Source organism: Suillus clintonianus (assembly GCF_016758775.1).
Source record: "Suillus clintonianus strain FC179 chromosome Unknown DEU56scaffold_83, whole genome shotgun sequence".
Taxonomy (NCBI): Eukaryota; Fungi; Basidiomycota; class Agaricomycetes; order Boletales; family Suillaceae; genus Suillus; species Suillus clintonianus.
The window spans coordinates 23,063-44,943 of NW_024539307.1; the positions used below are offsets into that span (position 1 = coordinate 23,063).

Genomic DNA, 21,881 nt, shown 5'->3' on the forward strand with positions numbered 1-21,881 from the left:
GATCCGTGTTGCAACGCTTGGCGTACGTCAGGATGATACTGATGGCTCAACTTTGTAACACAGCCGTCGGTGATGGGTGCTTATATAGTGGGGTTACGAGTAACGTTCAACGAGAAGCATTGATCCGTTTTCTTCAAACTAGATGAGTCACGCTACTGCTTTGTACGTCGACGCTGGTCTTCAGGGATCTAAGGTGTGCAACATGCCGAGTCCTCGAGGTCTCTGATTGATTCTTGATCCGTACAGTACTTCAATGGTTCGGATCTTATCATTTGTCTGAGCGAGTACCATGGCTGACTGAAATACCTTAGTCGGAACGTTTGCTGTCTTAGTGAGTGCCCTCACTCACTTGAACTCGGGAGTATGCGATGATGCTAATGTACTTGACTAGATTTTCGACTACTTCATTACTCTAGAGGCAGAGGTGCGTGTAGTACGCTGATCACAGAATCCTTCAATGACCTTCCCAAAGTCAAAGTGGGTCTGGCATCGCAAATGGACATTTGTGCGATTTATATTCACTGTATCACGGTACCTGCCATTTTTTGGCATTGGTATGACATTCACGGGTGAATTACATGTGCTTATAATCCCTTTTTGGCGGTAAATGCTCATGGTCGATGGATAGCTGCGCTTCGAACACAATACTATCCTGGCGAAAGTGTGAGTGATAACACCCCTTACACGCGCCAATATCCATGACAACCACGCAGTGTGTTAGATTTGGACAGGCTTCCAACGGTTAGCGTGCACAGCCTACTGTACGTTAATTTACTTATCCACCCCTTACTCAGTGTTGCACATCATCTGCATTATAGCCGCAGAAGGTAAGACATCTCTTGAATGAGCTCCCAAAATTGACATTTACCCCCTAGGCTTGCTAATAACGAGGATTCACGCTTCCTGGAGGAGCAAGCGCCTGCTGACATTCCTTTTGGTATTTCCTGTGGTAAGTTTTTCGTTCGCCTTTCACCATGAATGTTAGACATCGAACCGTGACCAGGTTTGTTTCGCGGTCTCCTATATCATCTCGGACACTCCTCTGGTGTTTAATTCCTCAAACACGACTGCAATTAACATACGTTTGTGATGCAGTCTTTCGTTTTTGTGACATTATTAATGAAACTCATGGCGGGCAGCGAATCCGGGCGACTGTCTTTTCACGGGCGGGAGGAACAACGTCTTCGAGTATGCTGCTCTGTTACTCTATGAACTGGGTCAGTCTGCTCGTCTCTCGAGAACATTTTCGAACTCACGCATGAATCAGTCCTCTTGTGCTTGATGTTGTACATCAGATCCAGAAAGTACAGCAATGCCATCGGATCACTCCAAGAAACATTTTTCAATGACTCAATGAGATATATGATTTGCATCATGAGTACGATAACTCTGTTCACCAAAGCTGGCTCGCGTGCTGACTTGCTACCCTTTATCCAGTCGTGTCTTCGTTCAGTATAGTTTTGACTATGGTTCCTCCGGTGCGTTGCAGTACGCCTGGCCTGACATCCATGTGCTTATTGTTGAATATAGATTACATGGGTTTCTATCACAGACTCGTGAGTACGTCAACTTGAACGATAGCATCACCAACTGATCCTGTATCACATCACTAGTCCGCAGATCGTCATCCACAGCGTTCTAGCTTCTCGGATCCTTTTCAACCTACGAGCAAGTGAAGGACGAGCACGAATTCCTACATCACTAGCGGATGTATCTGCGATGCAGTTTGGAGAAGCTCAATTCTCGACAGTGGTACTTGATGTTTAATCGACATTATGTGTGTAGTGTATTCATGTCAAATAATAGCTATATTTAGGAACTACATTGTCTGTTTATCTGCTTGGGACCTAAGGGGCATTTCGAAAATGCTGACCAGACCTCAACTATGCTGAGCTATTAAAGTAAGTGTTGAGTCGCACCCCACCCAGGTGCTTTTGGTATCCATGACATATTATGGGTAGCCGCGCTCTATCACTGGCATCTACCAGGACTCATCATCGAATTCTGAAACGTTGGTCGGACCTGAGGCCTGCAGCTTGAAGCTCTGCGTGTTGTATGCTTCCATGACGAAGAAATCGAAATTGGATTGCTAACATCGTCCTCTCTTCAGAATGGCATAGCTCTTACATCTTGATTGTACATGCATGTGGCACGTCGCCGCGGAAACCAGGATACCGAATGACGAACTCAACTTCACCTTTTGCCTCAGTCAGTTTGCGTTTCAAAATTTTAGCACTAGTGGTCTCCGTCGGTGACGTCATCATTGTAACATACTTGCAGCATATGATAGGCCAATTAATAAGTCTGTGGAATCTCTTTCCTTAAGCTTGCCCGCTGATCATGAAGGAGCTGGAATATTTTCGTTTCCATCTTTCATCGAATCGTCTTGCATGACCCGGACTCGGAATACTCAGATAGATGTGCGGCTGCATACGGCAATATAGGTACTACAGGGGGTGAGTCAAACTGAAGTTCATCAAGTACTCTATCGGCTCCTTCCTATACGTCCTGGATAATGGTAGGTGGGGACCAAGGCCATTCGCCAATCATCAGCATGTCCTTTGACTCTACAGTGTATTGTGGCCAGAAGATACCGCTGAGATCTCCGTTAGGATCGAGGTTGGTTGCAAATCTAATCAAGTGATCCAACAAGCTCCCTTGACCGCCCCGCATCTCATCAATGAAGTCTGAGCCGTGAAACTAGAACGAGGTGAGTGGCGTTTTGAACACCTGGTTCAATAAATAAACGTACCGAGCCTAACAATGGGACTGCCTTTAGACCTTTGCTGACTGACAAGATGATTATCCCCTGGTTTCGAACAAGGGAAATTTCACACGCACGATAGGTCCAAATCTTCTGTCTCCCCGATCGTTCATATAAAAGGAACCGCCTCGGAGCTTGAAATACTGAATCTCCTTGAAAAGCAGCTATGCGTTTGAATTGCGGAGTTAACTGGTTGAGCGTCCCCGTTCCAAACGGAGACCCAGTGGTCGGGTCTTCGGGATACACGTGTAAGATGCCATCGATCTCCTCATCCGTTGCATTTGGCGCCCAATATGTTTTCAAATACTTATGAAACTGTTCGCCTGTCCTAAATGAGTTAAGTGAATGAGCGTCTTCGAATGTGAAAAGCGAGCTTTAGTACGTGATGTTGGCAGTGCTGAAGGAGAAGGTCGTTCCCTCGTCATCGCAGTTACCTGTATCCTGAGTTAGCCGCACACCACTTGATCAAAGTAATGAAAGGCTCAAACCTGTGATAAATGGCACGTTGGCAATTTTTCCCTTCTGGATGAGGCGTTGGAAGTTGTCTGACAAAAACGTTCCATCTGCCCTAGGCATCCAAGCCAAAACGAGTGACTGTCAAAAAGATAGTCGGTCAACATCAAACCTTCCAACACTGAAACATAATCAAAAACCTGGTAAGATGAGGAGGACGGTGTTTTGTCCACAGCAGCTTGTAAAACATCTCCGGGTACCCCTCGCAAGCATTCCAACGTATCGCTCGACCCTTTGCACCCTGTTTCGTCAACAATAAAATCGTAATAACGTTGGCCGTGGGTGATGTCGCCCATTGGTGTCGGGGATCCTGACTGCATAAATGCAGCACGAAAGAGACCTTCGTTATTACCATCATAAGCAAGCATCTGGAGAGCGACGGATATTGCTCCAGCACTTTCACCCCATCTTTATTATGTTGAGAGTCGTCCAGGTCATATACACGTAACTAGCGGAGGCACTTACATGGTTACCTTTGCTGGATCGCCTCCGAATGCGCCGATATACTTCTGCACCCAATGAAGTGCAAGTCGCTCTGAGGACAATTCAATTAATTCAGGCAAAGCGAAAAAAACCAGTGTGCTCACGATCTCGGAGGCCTAGGTTTCCAGTGCCAGCCTGCTTAACTTCTTCACTCGCTAGAAATCCCCAAGCTATACTGATGTTAGTACAGACAGCTACCACTTTGAGGCGACCTACCGCTCAACCTGTGATACGTCGCTGTCAGAAAGAAAGTGCAAAAACGAAAGAAACCACATACCGATAGTTCATGCTGACATAGATAACTGGCTCATGCATATGCAAGGATCTACTAACCGTGATATTGCCGAACTCTCTAATATGAATGTTAGTTCGGGTCTTATTCGTTTGCGTAAAACGGAATGGTGCCGAATAACTTACGATCGACTGGTGCCTGTTTCGAAACCACCCCCGAATATGTACTAGAACTAGGCTTCAGGAACACCAAATCGGAAGGACATCAGAGTCAGACTCACCACGACCACAGGCAGTTTCGACCCAGGGAACGTAATAGCAGGCGTAAAGACATTGAGTGTAAGACCTAGCGAACGGCTCGCGTGACCGGAATGAAAAGTAGAACGTTAGATAATTCCTCACAATCTTCACTTGACGCAGTAATCATCCCTCTCTTGGTCGATGACCCCTGCTGGGGGCAGGCTGGACCATAGGCATCTGCAGGGTGTTCACCTTCATAAGGGGGCAACGGTTGAGGGACCTGGAAGCGAAGGCTCCCGATGCTGCATAAATTCAGCCCGTTGATCACATGTTGATTGTGTGGTCATACTCACGGGGGTTGAGCGAATGGAATGCCCAAAAATTGTGCCGTGTCGTCAAATAATATGCCGGTGAATATCCCATCATCCAACTTCACGATCGGTGCAAGATGTTGTAAGACCTGCTGCGTCTGAGTCTTGCAATAGACTGAAACGGACAGTACGAGGAAGGCCAAAAACGTAGCTGACGCGAGTCGGTTCATCTTGTGCAGAAGAAAGCGTAAGGAAGGTCCTACATATGCAGTAAACGCGCCTTTATCAATGTGCTCTAAGATGTCATCGATGGTAAATGAGTATGATGCAGCTCGGTTCCGATAAGGCGAGTAGAAACCTCAATGATCCGAGTTTAACGCGTCGATGCAGTGAAGGCTTTCTTCGGGATCTTTCTTCTCGCACGATTTGCGTGCTTGTCCATAATCTGAATCGTATTTTGACACGCCTGAGAATCGTATGTGATCTTCGGTAGCCGGCTACCATTTCACTCGAATTCACCAGACCGGCTGATGCAGAATAGTTTTAAGAAAGCAGGTCATATTGAGCTTCATATTTGCTGGCCTGTAAGCCTACACGCGGTAGAATACAACGACTCCTGTGCGTTAGACCTCAATGAAGTTTGCGAGGTTTTCAATGAGTGTGGTCAGTCGAGCAGCCTCATACTCGGCGAGCCTGCGATCCTCGTCAAAGACAATAGCTTCCGTTAGGCCCGGCAGCGTCGTCGGTGCATACCCTGTGTAGAATACATTAGCTAAATGCACAGCAATAACGCAGAAAGGCTTACCAAGGTGTTTCCCGGGAGCAACACCCAAATGCCTATACCATTCTCTATCTTTAATGCCGTCCTCAGAAATAAATCCACGTTCGAACGCTGTGAGTTTTTGATTGGCGGCTCTAACCCTCCTAGCTGCCTGTATGAAATCACATAGCGGGCCCTTGCTACGCGACTTGCAGATATCCGTTTCAGAGGGCCTTGACTCTGTTACAGACGACATCCATTTGAGTGCGCCAAACCTCAAGTCTTGAACTTCCTGTGCACCGATACCGAGATGCTCCTTGATCCATCGGATGATCCGCCGAACAACGCGGGGATTGCGAACACGTCTGATATTCTTCAACGCCTTACGGAAAGCCTTCTCGGCAGCAACTTTCTCCTCGTCAAGCTTAGCGCTTGCATCCTGCAGCTTTGCAATGGCCTTCCTGAGAGGAAGTAGATCCGGAAGAATCTCTTCACGGTAAGTAGACTCGACGACGCTGGAAAGGATTAGCATGGCATATGATGCGGCTTCACTTGTAAACACTCACGTATCGACGTAGGAATCAAGCTCAAGTGCGTACTGAGTGGTGTTCAGAGGGAGGATTATGGAATCTGCGAGACGCAATGTCAACAGACCCAAATTCTGCGCGACAGCAACCTAGTCACATGTGAGATCGGCGAACACAGGGATGAATGTGTGACAACAAACATGCTTGTGGAAACCAGGGTCTGCGTACACCTCTTGCCACATCTGCGAGTCATAGATAGAGTGGTAGTGGTATGGCGCATCTGTCGGAGTATTACCGAAGCCTTGGTCAGAGCTGGCAACCTACAATGACGTCATGAGTCGAGCACTCCGGCAGACTTTATGATGAGAGACGAACACCAAGTCTCTGCAGGAAGACTGTGTAATCACTTCCCGATCCGAGTGGGCCAATTCGTGGTTCGTTCGAGGTCTTTTTGTCCCACATGCTAGCAAATTCGGCATTTATGGGGCCCTCGTAAGGACCAACATCAAAATGAGCATCCCACAGGGTCTTTTGGGCATCCGTAGGGTGAGGGACGTCTTGGGCGGAACGCTGGATAAGGTGGGCGAGAGAAGGGGAAGCAGAAGTATGCCAGCGAGAACCAGAAACCGATACGTCTATCGCCAAATTTAAGCAGACAACACATACACGATACGGAAGAAAGGCATACCGACGTTGACGTAGGAGACTACATGCTCCTGGATCCAGTCGGCAAAATCCTCACCCCACTCAGTGCTTCCGATGAGACCGTACTGTGGCAGCTATGGATAAGGAGAGCTGTTTACAATGACTGATCGTACTGACCTCCTCAGCATCCCAGCTAGCAATGACAACAGTACGCAGTGGTTTCCATCCTCGCTTGTAAAGTGCACCAAGTCCCCGAACAACTTCGTGGAGAGAGACAGTACCGGATGTGGGATCCGCAGCGCCCATAACCCAAGCTATGAGGAAATATGAGATACGTACTGCACAGGAAGATCGCACTACTGACCGTCACGGTGGCACCCAAGGAGGACGACTTCGTCTTTGATGTGGCCAGGAATTGCAACCATGGTGTTCCAGATAGGTGTGACCTTGGCTTCCACTGCACGTTTATACTGAGCAACGATCCGACTGAATAAATGAGATTAAAACGGCTTACCATCATTAACCATCCTGACTTTTCTGCTTCCAACTCTCCCGTTCAACTTGGTGCCCTCAAGGACACCGCCGAGCTCCTCCTCAAAAAGAAGTTTGGCGTTAGCCCAGGAAAGTGGCAAGCTTGGAATATTTGGAATATTGGTTGCCTCGATACGAGTTGCATTCTCATATGCAGGGTAGCCTGGGGTGGTGGGGTCACCTGCGTAGATAGAGAGGTACATAACCGAGCCGCGTTGAATGGATGTGGGATTTCTGGCGGGGCCGGCGGGATACGGTTCATACCCGTTCTCCACAGTGACACTGCCATCGTCTCGAGGGTCAGAGAAAATCAGGACACCAGCTGCCCCGCGTGCTGCTGCGCCTTGCACCTTGTCTGGCATCAGTAATATGTCACGCCATTAGATACCACACAACTCACCTTAAGACCACGGAAATTTGCACCATAGCGAGCCAAGATGATCTTGCCTGTGAGATCAACTCCAGCGCCAACGAGCTTTTCATAGTCGTCATGGGTGCCGTAGTTTGCGTACACCAGTTGGCCGATAGCCTCTCCAGCAGCGCTGAAACCGTGGAAGGGTGGAACTGAATTCTTGTACTTGGCAGCGGTCTCGTCACGAGGATCACCATCCTCTAGCAGGTCGGCTTTCCAGATAGGCCGGTCACTCTCACCGAGCAGTTCCACGGCCATGCCGTCTGCATTCCCTGTGTTCATGACAGGGTAATAGATATCGACCCATGCGGCAGGTTTGCTGAGCTTGGAGGTTGTACTGAGCGTTGCCTCGCGGGACTCGGAGGAGCCTGCCGGGTAGATGGGCTCGGTAGCAGGTGTAGGGATACCAAACTCGGATTGGAAGAGCGCAAGGATGTCCTTTGCATCCTGGAAGTCTTCCACTGCGCCAGCCAAATGTGGGTGTGTAGCGTAGTCACGTGAAGCTGCAAGCGCAGACTCTGCGGATGGAACGGCGCTATAGACGCGGGTGAACTGAGATCTTGATATGTATCACCAAGTTCGTACTCACAGATAGCCCTCCTCGATACGCTTTATATAACTATCATAGGATTCAGAATACTTCTTGCCATGGTATGCTTGCCAGCCTTTCTTCAAACCAACGAAGCAGGAGGTAGAGTGGGCCTTGAAGAGTAAGAAAAAGATAAATCCGAAACTCGCAAGAACCAGGAACTTGCGGGGAACAGTCCGCCCTGGATGCCTCCTGGCCTGAGCTAGACCTGAAGGGTGGGGAAGTATCTCATTAGCAGGCTGACAGAAACCTGCCTTCTCACTCTTCTCTGTGATCATCCTGGAGATGGATGAAAGGATGTGAGAGGATGTGGGAGAATATGAATATATATATATATATATGCGGACTACGCCGATTCACTGTGATGTTGCATGAGGCTCTTGCCAGTGTCTGAGAAATTCATTATTAACTGACTAATCAATTCAATCTTTGTTTGGCTACAGCTTCAGAAATAAACAATGATCCCACGGCGATCGCGACGGACGTGGCACATCCGATCTTGCAACAGAACTTCATCGCGACTGAAGAACATACAGATTGCAGCCTGTAATCACCTCGATTACCCCCCCACCAATATTTGAATGCCGACTCGTACAGCAGAACATGATATCGATGCAGCATGCAAAAAACCGAAAGCAGGGCCTTCCATAGCACACACGTTGGTGTCTCTTTGGGAACAGCGACCACTATACATTTCAACAGTCAGACACCGTTGAATGAAAAGAAAAAAAAGCTTATCTCCGGATCACCAGTAGCTTCATTAGGATCTTTGACACGGTCACATGGCAGTCAGGTATGTAGATCCACCCGGCACCGGGTCACAAAAACCATTGTCGAAGGCCCATGATGGCCATGAACTCTGCTGGCACGCTCATTGCAGCATATCTGATGACAACTATATCCGGATTTACCTCTGGCGGCTTCACGATGGACAAGCCATCGTCATGTTCAAGCTCTCCGGCAAGGTGTCCTGCATTACCTTCTCCACTGGCGGCAAGCATATCTTGAGTGGAGCGGAGAACAAAAATTTTTACGAGTGGGGGTGGATGACGAGGCAGTTCTCGATAGGTATGCTCCGTTTTTCTTTCTCAAACCTCATGCTCCCACATAGTCACCCGATGGCCGTTTCTTCACGCGTGTGCTCCTTTTCTTCGTTTTCAATACTTATCGTTATGCAGATGCATATCCTTATCCATTGAACAATGTTATATCTCGATGACATGAATACAGCGGAGATTTTCTTCCACGCACTGCGATTGATACGTTCGTAACCGTCGCGATCAGCCCAGTCGTTTCAGTGCACTCACAGACACAAGATAGCGGCACACTTCAAGCTTCCGTGCAGTTGTGCGAGGCAACATAACTGCGAAGATACTATTGCATGGGGAATACTGACGGCCGACGCGGCGGCTCAGCAAGAAAAAGCTCTAGCAAGGACATCATGTTTGTGAGTGCCTAAATTCTCAACAGAGTTTGAATGTGGACGAGACGCCCCAACTTCCCCAATCCGTGGCGAACATTCTAATTCTTCTCTACAGTGGGGAGAGACGGGCCACACCACACTCAATTGCGATCGACATGGTGGACATGGTGACGTGATGACGATGACTGATTACGAGGGAAAACTGTGAGGTTCGCCATAATCTCTGAGCGCCATTGGAGTTTTTTTGCCAATGGAAGATCAGATCCGAAGGACGGCAAGCTTATCGGGATGACAGCCCTCGAACTCAATCATTTGTCGGTGCTCAAATTTCAACGCCGTCCCTTGTAATTGGCCGCACTGTTGGGACGCCGGCTCTCCGCAGCCTTTAATTAACCACGTAAGGCCCCATCCATGGGGCACTCTGGAGCCCGCTGACTTTATTTTTGTCTCACACACCAACTTCAGCGATCAAATCACGACATTGTAAGCAAACCGAGATCAGGATAAGCCTCCCAACACTTGAATAGCCACCATCAACTCCAATGATTCGGAACATCTCCTCAAGCAAACATGAATTGTGGGACAAGCTGAGCCCGCCGTAGCGTCGAGTTCACACCAAATGAATACAATGATCCGGTATTTCAAATCGCCTCGGCTCACGCGGTCTATTTTGACTTTTTCTACGGTTCGAGCAGGTTCGAGCCGAGACTCTTGAATGAGTGCATATGGGTTTTAATTCCGAAATTCTGGTCCATCGCCTGCATCCTCAATGAAATTCTATAATTTCTGCTACCGTTTATGGTCAATTTACGACTTGATCTGGCAGCTCAGTGGAGCTGCAGCGGCTGTGCTATCATGGGATTGCTTTGGACCTTGCATTTGATGATCACGATCACGTTCCCGCAAGTACCTGACCCTATTCAATCATTGTTCTCGTACGTTAACTATTTGCTTGTCTTAGTGCAGTTTCTGTCAGTGTTTCGCTTACTCGGTAGCACATTGACGCTTCGTCCTAATCAGTGTGGTCAAGTGATGCAATTCTCTACCAATCAGTCTATGGCGAGGGACAGTGTTTGATTGGTGTTGAAGAGCCATCATCAAGTAATTACGAGATCGAGTCCTGAGCTATACCAAATGCGGTTTGTCATTCGGAGTCTTGCTCTTTGACCGAAGGTTTTTAGATGAGTCAATAGTTAACAAAACACGCACACGTGGATAGCATGGAACGTTATGAGCGCTGCGGAAACACCCTTACCCCCAACATGATCTACGCACGTTAACTCTGAGCCGACTCCGAGTCTCTGTAACGTAAAATTTAAACCAAGGCGCTGGTTCAAGGGGATTGATGAAGAGATCTAAGCGGCTTCAATTGTCTTGTCCGTATTCCATTCGTTTCCCGTTCCACTGCCCAAAGCATATCATAATCAGACAACTTATGCCCCGAAATTTCTAGATCTAACCCGTTATCCAGCTGGATTTGAAACATTGTTTCTCTTTGCGTTCCACTGAAATTTCATTTTATGTTCCGTTACCAGTTTTTTCGGAGGGCTCCGTTTGCAATGAGGTAATCTATTCGCTAGATAACGGGGCCAAAGTCAATCATTCCCCGCTCCTAGTATTTGTGTCCTCGGTGTCTCCAACGGCAACACGCCTTACGCTTACCGAGTGGATCTTGGCATAGGTCCTCCGTGGGAGTGCCGGAGGACCTCGCGTAGTGGCTGGAGTCCTGGTTCGTACATGTGTCGAGGTTGGCCTTACCGTCCTGCGGGGAGAGTCCCAGCCCGTCTCCGGTCCATATCGTAATGAAAGTGGTCTTCATTCCCGATGCGGTTCAGCTTGCCCCCTGAGTTTGGTTCTGTTTTTGCCGACATCTGCTCTTAGTGCGTGCACACTCGTCTCTGGTTTTCGTCGTTTACGAGTATCTTGTCGTCTGTCACATTTAGTAATATAGGTCCGGGGATTGTAGAAACTATGTGCGCATTCTCTCACCAGGAATTCTCGACCCTCGACTCGCGCCACATATCCATGCATGTGACATGCTTCTGTATATGATTGCGACTGACAATCCTTCTCGGAATCTTCTGCAAACCCGATTGCGACTAAATTTATATTCTCATTCTTTACTTCTTGATTCTTAGCCAACACAAATAACACATCCTAAAATATGTCCTTCTCCTTCTTTCCGCGGCTCCTTCCGCCTCACCCCCCCTACCACCACCCTTTTGCCGCTGCCACCACCCAGTATGTGCATATACCACGTCAGCGGAGACTGCTCATCTACTCCATATCTCAGCTGATGCCGGTATGACAGTTTCGGATTAGTATATGTCTTCGCCCACGCTTGGCCCGCCATGGATCCACTTGGCTGCGCATCTCAGGAGCTGAACCTTGTGATGGGTTCAACTGTTAATGGGTATCCATCTCATCCCGACGAAATCTGCGGTTTGTTTCTGATTATTGTCTTGCCTTAATTTCATTTCAGGTGTTAGAGTGGTGTCCCATTTTGCTTTTCCCTTTGTCCGAGCTCGTTCCATTTATCCAAATGCAGCCGATTACGAATGGATCGTGCTCATTAGGCGCTACGTGTATTCAAGGTTGTGTTCATAACACCACGGCGCCAGTTGTATGCTTGCATTTAGCCCTTCCCCGACATGCATTATTAGAAAGATAGTTGTTGCACCACAAACACCGCGGTGATTTTCACTCTCTTGGCGATTTGGGACGAACTACAATATTAATATGAAATTAGGTCATTTTTAGTTCTCCGGTGAGGACGCCCATGCTAACTCTGACATGCCAGAGTGCGCCCTATCATGGACGCCTTTCTTGATCCTATAATTCGCGGTTATAGTCAGTGACAAGTCTGCAGACCTTGCTGGCTACTATGGAGGCTCTGCACACTCTCGCGTGCCTCAAAAATGATATGTGTATCATCACTGACACGCCAGGAGTACAATCATTACTCCAGTCGTACTCAGGATGTCAAACGGTCTTATTTTTCTCAACACCCTCTCGGTAGTCATATTTCACCGAAGGCATAGATCCGATAAATACGGGAAATAGTACACCGGAAGCTACAAGGTACGCAAGACAATCAAATATTGCTACAGGTAAATAATCAAGAATTCCTTGAATCCCGAGGTACAGTTTAATTTAATTCCACCCCTTCTACGTAGAATGGGACTTGATCAATGTTCATGTGAACGAACGACAGATCATTCCACTGCGTGGAAAACGAGAATTGCGAAGGGGTTGGTTGAACCAAATTCCAATCGCCCCCACAACCGACCATACATTGTGCCTCTTCTTGAGGATAGCCACTGTAATATTCCAGCATCGTGCTCGTCGCAGATCTCTCTGACGTTGGGCTAACGTTTTCTGTCCACGGTGCAATAGTGTTCGTGCAGGTCTCGCCATCAGGGACCAGAAGACGTTCTAAGAAGTTCTATGAGAACCCGTTGCCGACTCGGACGGCCCACATATACGTACCATAAGATGTGTGAGGCCCTTGTTCAGCTTCATAGGGAGATTCTGACGAGCTTTCTAAGGGTGGCTCATGCCTGGAAATTGAACCGTTTTCTCCAAAGAACTGCTTCAGCAGTTCTGCAGCTGTGCAGGGGATGAGCACGCAAGGCAAGACACATTTCGAAACCAGTATACCTGCTTTCAAAGTTTCGCGCCTGGTCTGGGGAGTCTCCCCCGACACAGAGTGAATGACGTCTCGGAGTTCCTGGAACCCGTCCCCCTCTTTGACTCGATACTGCCTCTGCGATGCAATTTTGCTTTGCTTCACAGGACGCTGGTAACGTTGCGTGTTACGGTAGAGTTGCATGTTTGCAATCGCGCAGTAGTGAGTCCGAGTCTACTGTTGGAGTTAAAGGTCCAGTGTCATCGAATGAGCCTGCTTTTATAACATCCTCTGCTTGCATAATTCTTGAAGGGGAATATTAAGTGCACTTTTTTGGACCGCCCTACCCAGTTGACGGCCGGCGGAACATCGTTGGAGTCAAAAATCTGTAGCGCTCATCCCAATGTAGAAGTTTTTGATTAGATGGCCTACCGGTAAAACCAGTCAAACTGCCCTGCAACCAAACTCTTCAATTTTTCATGGAGTATGATGTCTCCCCACGGTGAACCAATCCCGACGGGTGAGGTTCGATCAGATCTTGAGAATTGCGCTGTGACAGGTCTATCCCTACTTACGAAGCACGATATCGTACATCGAATGGAAAATGAAATCGGAGGGCGTCAATGTCACGTCGTGCCGAAGGTTTAAAGTTCGTCTCCGGGTGCGGCTTCCTTCCCGCCTGCATGACGGTTCCCCAGACGGCAGAACCAGAGCATGGTGTCATGGACAAACAGTATCGATCCTAGTGGACTCACTCGTTTATTTTGTGACAGTGAAAAGCATATGAATCAATTTACGCCAAGAGGAAGGATTGGGTATTGATGCGATGAGCTTAACGTGCGTCGTGCAGAGGCTGTCCATGGCGCGGATTCACTGGGCGTCGCGTTTGATAATTGGCCCGGTTAACTCCCAGTCCGATGACACCCCTATCATCAACGAACAACATTTCAACCCCGACTGTGGTTCCGTAATGCCCGAACATACAAAACTGGATTTTGCTATCAATTCATTTGTAAGACATACAGGTAAGTCTAGGCAGGTACTCAGTCCCGTGATGCTATGCTCGTCTATTGTAATTCAACGCGTAAGTATCTCGGGTTAATTTCAAGCTCATGAACTTACAGCCCGAAAACAGAACAAAGGTCGAAACCAGCGCCGGGGGCCCTGTTGCGGAAATAGGGGACAAAGATCGAGTAACATTACACATACATGTTTTTAGCACAGCGGTGATGCAACGGCGACCGACGAGCATTTCGGATGCGAAAGCGGATGTACATAGCTGTCAGATGCTCAGCCAAACTCATTGACGAGAATACAAACCCATCAGAGGCTCGTGTGAATGACCTGGTTAACCTCGTCCTCCCAGGAAATTGACGCAGGTGCTGTGGCGCACGCTAGTGCTAAGAGGTGCGGAAGACAGCAAGTTGGACGGCCAATTGCGTACGGATGCAGGTGGGGCGAGTTCGGAAACATTAGTAAAAGTCGGAGTCAGAGAGCACGCTTAGCGGTCTTGGCCCATCTCCGAGTCGCTGCTTCTGCATCGTATGGGGTGGGATCTGGCAAGGGCAGTGAAGGTGTTATTGCAGGTTGCGAGGTGGGCTGGGGTATAGGCCGGGGTCGTTGCACTCGTGGTGATCGAGTACTGACAATCACGCAATAATAGTATACCGTATTCTTGCTGCATACGAGCGAGAAACAGTGAGTCGACGAGACCCTGATGGCAGACTGACGAGATGAGAAATGAGCGCGAGCCTCCGCATGGAGCTACTGAAAAGATAGGAACGAGCAGACAGTATAGCCTCGCTGGCCGAAATAATAGCACCGAAATGAATGTGTTGATAATCATACTATAGGAACGTAAGCCGGTCATGTGGCATTGGCGTTTCAATGACAAGGGAAGAGCTTACATGTGCTCAGTATTTTATTTGGAAAGATCTCCTAAATGCGGCACTTATGTGCTATTTCATCACTGCCAAGAAACTATTTGCGATTGCGTGCTGGTAGAGTTCCTCGTAAGGCGTTAGGCGGCGCCTGCACGTCCTCAGGGGGCTGTCTTCTTCATTCTCAGATATTAGTCCTACCTCTTTTGCTTCAGGCTGCGCTACCACTCCAACATGCGTTCAGTAGTATCAGTACGGATAGCGCAATAAAATTTTGTGCGAGAAGTACCAGTGAAAACGCAACGGTGAAGGTATTGGGAATTATGTCACCTCCCGACGACAGGAAAAGAGTTTAGTACGTGAGACTGCCAGATAATGAATCTTCTTTGCAAATTGCTAGCTGGCGACAAACAAGTAAGTTGGTAACAGCTTCGACCAACAGCAGGTGGCGGGCGGGAGGATTGTTGACGGTCATTCAAATATCCATGGCGGAAGGTGCGACCAATATGCGACAGTAGTGACTCAGTGAGAGGCACGTTAACATGTGTGCAAAGCGCCGATGAGCAGCGTTTAGACTCCGCTCGAACCAGCTAGCCTACTTTGCCCGACTCGGAGGTGGCCAGATCCCTGACTTTTACGTTCTACGTGTTGGAATCCACGCCCTTCTTTTTGTTCTACGCGACCATATGCATGTGGGCGACGCCAGCGAGTCTCGACATGACTATACTAGTGCTCCGAGTCGAGCATGAAGAAATCTTCGGCAGCGTGCCATATACATTCGCCACCATCGACACTACTCGCCTTGATCAAGCGAGCCTCCAGCTCTATGGCCCTGTAACAAACCTGATACAAGAAGTACCATTTTATTTATTCGCTACTTTGGATTGTCCACTGTCGTACATAGCTCGGCTCCCGTACTTACCACCCTTGAAGGGTTTTTGGCTCGTCAGATGGGTTCCCCGGATTTTCTGGATTATGGTGGATCTGCGCACAAATCAATTGAAACACCATGCGGGTTGTTTACTCGAAACTCGGCGTACTATCTCCGTGTTCATACCTCTTGCGCTCAGTACTCTGCGCCTATTCGATGTCAGGAAGTGCCGTTACTACTGACGTGGGACTGTTGGTTGACATTTCCCCCTCTTTTCTCCGGCGCGTCAATGTTTCGTCAACTTTATTCCCTTTTATCTCTCGCTAATTTTGCCAGTTCCGATTTGGCACAATATACGCAATCAATTTGCAACGTTCGCAAACTTATCTCCACGACATTTCTTGTGACATTCTGTCCGAATGCCCGACATCGGACCTTCAGAACATTGTCGATCCCCCGGGCCGGCCTAGCATATTAATAACCCCAGCTGGGGCTGTTCGTGCAATATAATTACAGGTTTGGCATACCCCAAGTAGCAGAGTATTACCGGATCGATCACTGTACGCCGTGTCATATGTTGTCATATACTAAACGTTAACTTCAAACTGACAAGACGGCTTTAAGTTACCCACCTACCCAGGTAAATAATCAAATATAGTTCATGGAACATGAGTTTATGCGCGTTTCCGTATATACAGACTCCGCAATGTGTTTCCTTCGGTCCCGTCTTTTATTCCTTTTGCCTGACATAAAATCTCTGCGAGGCGGATCAGTTGGATTAGTTCTCGAGAGATTTTAGGGGAATATTGGATACGCCGGGAGCGACGTGTCAAGACATTACGCCGTGCGTTCCCAAATGGTACGTCGGAAAGAGGAATAAACCTGGGCGTCAGGGTGTGCGTGCCGGTCGGCATGTCAGACGAAGTGCATGAGCTTGGCGGGGAATACAAGGATTATGAGTTGGAGTCTGTACCAGTCATTTCATTGGCGGGAGGGGAGATTTGCAAGTGTGAGGTTGGAAGTACGTACTCGTAGAACATGGTGCTTCATGTGTACCAAGTGCGCGGAATATCGACGGCTCAGTGGAAATGAGGGAGGGTATACGCATTGGAGTGAGCAAGGACGTCAGGGCATTCACCCACGAGATAACATTCGAAACGAGAACGTTCATTGACGGGCGGGGAAGAACACCCTGGGCCCGGCGTGTGCGGTGCTGACTCACACAGACCGCATATATAATGGAATATGTTATGCTTCAACAGGACCACACTGATTGTCCGCTAGCGGCTAGCAGCGTATGGGCGTGAGAGACATTGGTCCTGAAAGGAACCCGGTCAGTGCGCGTATGTGTATGTGTATTACAGTGAGAGTACAAACAAAGAAACAATATACAGACCTCGACGGTGCCGGAGCCTGAGCAGCATGCGATACTCACATACGTTCTGATGATGAAAAGCCTGAATGAGTTGGATCAGGAACACATTTTGGAGGGAAGCAGAGATGCATTCGAAGCAAGTGGCTGATATTAGGCTTGAAATCTACGAGGAAATGGCAGCGCTTGGCAAGGACATGCCTACACATGCACACATGCATGTGCCATCTCGTGCATAAATAGCGTCGAGCATCTATTACCGGTGATGAGATAGAGTAGGTGTCTTGACCAGGGGTTCAGATGTATTGGAGTTGGTTTTCGTTTGGAGTGAAGTTAATTGAAGAAAGAGGTATTACATCACCTGAAGAGAGGGTGCGGCGGTGCGGCGGCTACAGTGCCAGTGTGCAGAGATGCCACGCATCACAGAGGACTGTGAACACAGATGTTAGAACAAGAGCTGCTTGACTGAGCTGCTGACCACGCCATCATAAAAATGCCTGGCGGTAGTTGACGGGCATCCTTGAGTTGAGCTGGTCGTGTTGCATCGCTCTACAATATTGTCGTTGAACAACTTGAATGATTCAGAAACACATGACGTACGTCCGAGTCCATCAACAGCTTCCTGGCTGAGACCTATAAGTGAGACATTAGCGTGGTCTATACCGAAGAGCCATGATGATATTTGCACTTACATCACGAACGGACAGTACTAGTAGGCCTTTAAGACGTCCGACGGTCCCACACATACGCATCTTTGTTATTACAACCGATGGTCACAGTACATGTTAGCAGCTTTGCGCCCATCAATTGCAATGTAAAAAGCTGCGCATTCCATAATATCGTCAGGTCCGATTGGGAGGTTCGCGCCGAGGTTTCAAAGACGCGCTTTTCAGTGATAGGCTACTTGCAATTGCCTTCCGTGAGGTTGAAGTTCTGTGTAAAGTGGCGGTGTCGAATTTTATCCTAATCGAGCCCATACGACGCCTGAGTCAGATAGGCTTTTTCCCACAATTCACCGTGACCTAGTCTTTGTATCCCAGATTTTTACTGCATTCTAGTTGTGTCCGCCCGCCTCAATTTTTGTTTGAGTCGGGCGATTCAGAGTATGCCTCTGCGAATACCAGTCTTTATTGCACCAATGACGCACTCGTCCCACATTCTTACTGTCCGGTGCGAGGAACCAGGAACCACTCAGCACTTGCTCAACGTCTACACTCCAGCACAATGATCCCACTTGTTGAGTATGTCCCATCCATTTTTGATGACCCTATATCCGTATCCACGGCCCATAGCCTCAACGTGTATGGTTTTTGTACTAGAGCAGGTTACCCGGCAAGACGATGTGAGTCGAGGGCCTTACCTTGTTCCACTTGAGAGATCCTGACCATCAGGGTGGCTTTGCGGCTATATTTTCAGGAGTATCACTCACAACAATCGTAGCACCGCTCAGACGAACTCAGCACTCCGATCGCCTATGAGAAGCACCGACTGTAAGTCGAGCCGGTGAATATTCGGTTTCAAGAGTCGAGGAAGCATATCACGCACCTGTCCATATAAGTTGTCGACTAAGGTGCGTCCCATTATGATACCCTGTGTGCATTTAAAAGGTTTATTGCTGTGTAATATGCTTCTTCCAATTCATCGAACCATAAGCTATCCATAGAAGCATTAATCGAGGTCATGGCTGATAGCACATATTTGTTGCACATTACCCGCTGTTGAAGGGCTAAATCTTGACACACGCCGGTGGACAGTACTCAAAAAGACTCACCATTTACGGACTCGGATTGAGCAAATCTTCTTGCGCCGGAGATGGAGACTAATCCCTTCACGAGAACTTCTTTCCGCAGTCCTGCCACACGTATACTATCCAAGGTGCGCCTTTTCCAAGTGCTTGTAGAGCCTCTCTTTGTTGAACTTCCGTCCACAGTGCTTCAATCGACACTCGACACGCACCTTGTATGAGCCACAAATTCCGTGAACTTCCCGAAAGTGAGAAGAGAGTTTGTGGCCGCGAATCAAATTGGAACAATACCCATCTGGTTTACGCAAATTACACACGAATGTTTGTTGGGAAGAATGGGCCCTCTGTAAGCGCTAATTAGTCGGAGCAGTCAGATGTTAGTTGTCACGATGAATCGACATAGGGAAATACAATCCTAGTACGAGTCCTCTTTTCCTCTCGATGTAATCACTTGCTTCCGATGGTACTAAGTACATTGTTTCAGTTACTCCCTCCCTTTGATGTTCTAAGGTCTTGCCACTCGGTTAACGCTCAACGCTGGACCCTTTCACCGAGATTCGACGTATATAAGCCCACATGGCTGCCATCTCTGGTAGAAGCAGTCATCTTACTCCCAAGTATTCTGTCACTTGCACTGAGTTCAAAAGTTTTGCCTTCGAGTTTAGTCAATCTCGCTCCACTTATAGATCTGTCGTCCATCAAACTTATCCCCTAGGTACGAGCTCACTAAGTTTATCGCTGCGCGCTTCGTATTTAACCCGACGCATCAGCCTATCAACGTTATATCAACACTCACTCCAACTCAGCCTTGACTATAGCTGATCCCAATTTCGTATCATCATCACTCATTGTCCAGCGAATCCTCCAGTATGGTTCCTTCTTGCTCGACCCCCACCCTGGACGAGGACTTGGAGGACTGGGAGATCGTGGCAACTCAAAATACTCCGCGAGGGCGAGTAGAACTGACAACTGACAGCACAGGAATTGCGATTCTGGAAGCACAGAACCTCGCTAGACCTGGCGATTCTGAAAGCCATAATGTCGACGAGGGCAAAACACTACCCCGGCAGTATCTGGAGACCATCTTGCATACAAGGTACGGCATGAAGCCTTGCCCTCAGTCGGTTTTGGACTCTCTCCCGAGCTATAATGCAACACCCACCATCTCTCAAGTGCGCAAGTATATGGCGGAGAAAGATGTCCGGGTAGAAGATGACGACCATGTTGCATCTATCCGCTATATATTCTTGCATGTGAACGAGGGTAAACCCCTACCTCCCGCATTATGGGACCTGCAGGATTCCAACATCTCTCTGAAGAAAGTCGCGTATTCCTTTAGATTTGTCTGCGAAACTAGGCTCATTCCGGCCGTCTACCGCATCATCCCCTTAAACGGGCGTTACGTCCGGTCGTGGACCCTCGTCGTCCCGCACGCTACGACAGTCCTCCAAGTTATTAGGAACGAATGGGGACCTTCTTTGGAAGACCTAATCGAAGAATTCGTCAGTTTAGGGATCCCATTCTTCACACCAGGGTTATCCTCTACTCCTCCTCCTGACAGACTGCCCCGACGACCTAAGACTGTATTCGACAATTTTTTTCGTCCATTCCCATTTCAGCCCAACGCACATACCTACACAACTTACGAACTACAACGCGAAGACTTCCTTACGCACCCCCACGCACGCGCTGCGCTTCTCAGAGGCGGTATTCTGTGGCGGTTATGCAAAACGTCTTTTGAAGGACGTCTAGGCCTCGTCAACGGGCCGTCCTCAGATGTGTGGGTTTTCGGAGAGGCCAGGCTGTTTTCCCCGACTACCAAAGACGAAGCATCAACCTGGGCCTGGGACGATGCCCTCACTCGTGATGAAGTGGACTTGATCTGTGGTGTATATCACGTTGGAGGTAATCGTCGAAATCTCGTATGAGAACACATAGCACATTCTGACTTCTTGACCCTTTTTAGCGGAAGTTAGTGGACGACACCATTGGGAAACGCTGTACTGGTGGCCACGGCCCAGTGAATTCAATAACAGCAACCTGTGGACGGGCTACTGGAATGCTTCATGCGAGTTCTGGTTCCAGCAGCGGCTTAAATCAATTCGCTGTGGAGAAGCTAAACCGTTTACAGTATCGGATTGGAAGAAGGAGTTGAAGTGCTCTCGCCGCAAGACAAAGAAACTCTGGGACCTCACGGAGAACGCGAGCGCTCGATTCATTGATAAGGTGCTTGGTTAGGCCCGCTCGGTGATTGTTGTACGCGCCTACAAGGTTACAACTGGTGTCTGGATGTCGTTATACGCAATGTACATTGCGTCACATAACTCAATGCGGTTAAGAAGGAACTAATGATATTTTGCTGTTAATAATTATAATGACTACTTGATTGATGTGATGTGTACCTGTGTCTGGCGTTAATTGCTGCTTGATTCTCTGGTTGTATCAATGTATGTATGCGACTTCATGATGTGTATTTGATTGATGTCTATGAGTGCAAACTAGACTGATTCAGAGGTAAAAGTATGTCAGGGACGATGGGACGTTATTAAAGTGGGATAAGGAGACATCTACAACGACGATACAAATGGACTAGATGCAAAGCTGAAAGTGATCGATTGTCAGTACCGCTTGCAAAAGTGTTGCTGTTGGGAGGCAATGCCACTATGGTGAACATTAACGGTGCTTCATATATCATGCCCCTCATCTCGTCTGTACTACAGTGGTTGGAAATTGCCTATCGAACATGTGATAATGCGTCGTCCGCCAGGAAGGTATTCAACACCGCTGCCGTCTGTTGCTGCTTATTTTCCGGGGAAGACATGGCAGTGTTTCACACGTCTGCATTCGTGACAGTAGTCACAGTACATGTAAGGACAAACTTCCCAGCATGTGGGCGGTCAAAGATCGCGACATCCAGAACCCTTAGTATATGCTGTACGGGACCCGGGTTACGTGGA

General features: G+C 48.3%; 5 protein-coding genes across 5 annotated transcripts; 2 read left to right on the top strand and 3 right to left on the bottom strand.

Moving 5' to 3' along the window:
* The first annotated feature begins 401 nt into the window (after positions 1 to 401).
* DEU56DRAFT_823723 (uncharacterized protein) lies at positions 402 to 1,901 on the top strand. The gene is made up of 11 exons (XM_041354219.1): positions 402 to 569; positions 629 to 663; positions 714 to 741; positions 795 to 827; positions 876 to 949; positions 1,004 to 1,082; positions 1,140 to 1,217; positions 1,268 to 1,378; positions 1,438 to 1,478; positions 1,531 to 1,556; positions 1,614 to 1,901. Exons 1-11 carry the CDS (start codon positions 458 to 460, stop codon positions 1,765 to 1,767), a joined length of 771 nt encoding a protein of 256 aa, XP_041204736.1. The 5' UTR covers positions 402 to 457; the 3' UTR covers positions 1,768 to 1,901.
* A 598-nt stretch (positions 1,902 to 2,499) lies between these two features.
* Positions 2,500 to 4,794, bottom strand: DEU56DRAFT_983095 (alpha beta-hydrolase; the record flags this gene model as incomplete). The annotated part of the gene is made up of 14 exons (XM_041359932.1): positions 4,585 to 4,794; positions 4,394 to 4,533; positions 4,273 to 4,337; positions 4,178 to 4,218; positions 4,038 to 4,112; positions 3,977 to 3,984; positions 3,865 to 3,930; positions 3,743 to 3,812; positions 3,418 to 3,685; positions 3,253 to 3,358; positions 3,147 to 3,198; positions 2,842 to 3,092; positions 2,753 to 2,790; positions 2,500 to 2,700 (listed from the first exon to the last, which is right to left on the bottom strand). The coding sequence occupies exons 1-14, from the start codon at positions 4,770 to 4,772 to the stop codon at positions 2,500 to 2,502; spliced, it is 1,569 nt and encodes a 522-aa protein (XP_041204737.1). The 5' UTR covers positions 4,773 to 4,794.
* A 228-nt stretch (positions 4,795 to 5,022) lies between these two features.
* DEU56DRAFT_823727 (Zn-dependent exopeptidase) lies at positions 5,023 to 8,394 on the bottom strand. The gene is made up of 11 exons (XM_041354220.1): positions 8,007 to 8,394; positions 7,406 to 7,952; positions 6,989 to 7,355; positions 6,839 to 6,931; positions 6,652 to 6,788; positions 6,518 to 6,599; positions 6,205 to 6,464; positions 6,030 to 6,149; positions 5,869 to 5,978; positions 5,348 to 5,817; positions 5,023 to 5,296 (listed from the first exon to the last, which is right to left on the bottom strand). Exons 1-11 carry the CDS (start codon positions 8,282 to 8,284, stop codon positions 5,166 to 5,168), a joined length of 2,595 nt encoding a protein of 864 aa, XP_041204738.1. The 5' UTR covers positions 8,285 to 8,394; the 3' UTR covers positions 5,023 to 5,165.
* Positions 8,395 to 12,373: 3,979 nt separating this feature from the next.
* On the bottom strand, positions 12,374 to 13,614 carry DEU56DRAFT_561936 (uncharacterized protein). Its single transcript, XM_041346820.1, has 2 exons — positions 12,919 to 13,614; positions 12,374 to 12,864 (listed from the first exon to the last, which is right to left on the bottom strand). Exons 1-2 carry the CDS (start codon positions 13,259 to 13,261, stop codon positions 12,578 to 12,580), a joined length of 630 nt encoding a protein of 209 aa, XP_041204739.1. The 5' UTR covers positions 13,262 to 13,614; the 3' UTR covers positions 12,374 to 12,577.
* A 6,908-nt stretch (positions 13,615 to 20,522) lies between these two features.
* DEU56DRAFT_713850 (uncharacterized protein) lies at positions 20,523 to 21,156 on the top strand (the record flags this gene model as incomplete). Its single annotated transcript, XM_041347553.1, has 2 exons — positions 20,523 to 20,829; positions 20,897 to 21,156. Coding segments are annotated over 2 exons (567 nt in total), but the record flags the coding sequence as incomplete, so codon positions are not given.
* Between the last annotated feature and the right edge of the window lie 725 nt (positions 21,157 to 21,881).